The sequence below is a fragment of the Fopius arisanus genome, unplaced genomic scaffold (assembly GCF_000806365.1).
Source record: "Fopius arisanus strain USDA-PBARC FA_bdor unplaced genomic scaffold, ASM80636v1 scaffold00096, whole genome shotgun sequence".
Classification (NCBI taxonomy): domain Eukaryota; kingdom Metazoa; phylum Arthropoda; class Insecta; order Hymenoptera; family Braconidae; genus Fopius; species Fopius arisanus.
In genome coordinates, this window is record NW_011887835.1 from 441,531 (window position 1) to 443,058 (window position 1,528).

General features: G+C 35.6%; 1 protein-coding gene across 1 annotated transcript in view; it reads left to right on the top strand.

The window, feature by feature from the left end:
• The window catches only part of LOC105270900 (chymotrypsin-2-like), a 9,999-nt gene extending 9,006 nt beyond the window's left edge, over positions 1-993 (top strand). The window contains exons 4-6 of the mRNA XM_011312132.1: positions 3-78; positions 179-442; positions 595-993. Of these exons, the coding sequence (XP_011310434.1) occupies positions 3-78; positions 179-442; positions 595-744 (490 nt within the window). The 3' untranslated portion in view covers positions 745-993. The remainder of the gene's footprint in view (positions 1-2; positions 79-178; positions 443-594) is intronic.
• Positions 994-1,528: the final 535 nt, after the last annotated feature.

The window sequence follows — 1,528 nt, forward strand, 5'->3', positions numbered from 1 at the left end:
ACATTCCCTGTAGCCATGATCATCCCTCACCGAAATTATCATTCGTTTGCGTTGATGAATGATATTGCTATTGTGAAGGTAACCATCTGCACTATCAAATCTTATCAATTGTTTGGGTAATACTATCTCATCATTCAGCTGTGGGATTATTCAGATTAATTGACTATTGATTTTACAGTTGGCTCGTCCTATTCCCTTCAACTCTCTTCAAAAACCCATTCGCCTACCAACAAAAAACACTTTCCCTGGTACCGTTGCCACAGCTAGTGGTTGGGGAGCTGTATGGGGAGATAGACCAGAAACAGCGGGTCCTTTGCCGAAATATTTGCAACAACTTGGGATGATTGCTATCAGCCGGGGTGAATGTGCCAGAATGCATGGCAATCAAATATTTCCAGGACAATTATGCGCCACTCGTACTCGAGGAACTGGAATCTGTTTCGTATGTATTCTCTTTTATAAAATTAATACAAATAATTGAAACGATTCAATTTTTGTAGATATTGATAGGGAAGACCCGAATAAAATGGGAGATCTGGGGAAAATGTAAAATTTACTATTGGATTTCCATCACATTTTATTATTTGATTTTAGGGTGATAGTGGCGGTCCTCTTATCAGCAATGGTGAAATCATAGGGATTGCTTCCTTCGTAAAGGGCGGATGTGCTAGTCAATACCCAGATGTTTTCACACACGTTTACCTTTATCTGCCATGGATTCAGGAAGTCTTGGCACGTTATTAATCGCAATCGATTTTCTAGTCGTTTAATTTATCAGTTACTAATTCATCATTTTTATGACAATACGTTGAATGTATTTTTATGCTCAAATGTTGTTTCGATGTTTATATTATTAATTGTTGTACGTGTACATTTTGCATCTATTTATTGTTTTTTTATATGGTTGGTTGTTTGATGCGATGACTTTATAAATCATCTGTCATAAATCAATCAATTAAATTTCTATTACGAATGAATAAACAATGAAAACAATGTTTCACTGCCAAATAAATTGTGTCCCGATTGCCCAAATGTATTCGACACGAGCAAGTGTCAGTTTCTAGGAAATGGAAATAATTTAATGAACGGAATATCATTAGAGTTGTAGTGAACGATGAGCTTAGCCTACAATTGAAATTTAAAAACGAAAACAACACCCAGGTGTATATAAGACTGGATAATGGTCTGAAGACTTCAAGTCGAATTAGAGCCGACCATGGTATCCCAGAAAGTACAATCGCTGATATTATCCTTGGCTATTTTTGCTTTCGGTGAGCTTACAAAATACTGAGATTTTTTATTGCTATAATAATAGAGAAATGAGATAGAACGAACGTAAAATGAGATTGGTGATGGGCTTCCATGTGCTAAAGCAAGCCCAGATGTCTTCACACGTGTTTATGCTTATCTTCCATGGATCAACGAAGTTTTGGCACTAAGTCATCAAAAATCACGATAATTTTCCACAATAATTTGATTGATTATAGTGTAAATTTTTTGAAAATTCTATTTACAATCGATTACCTTT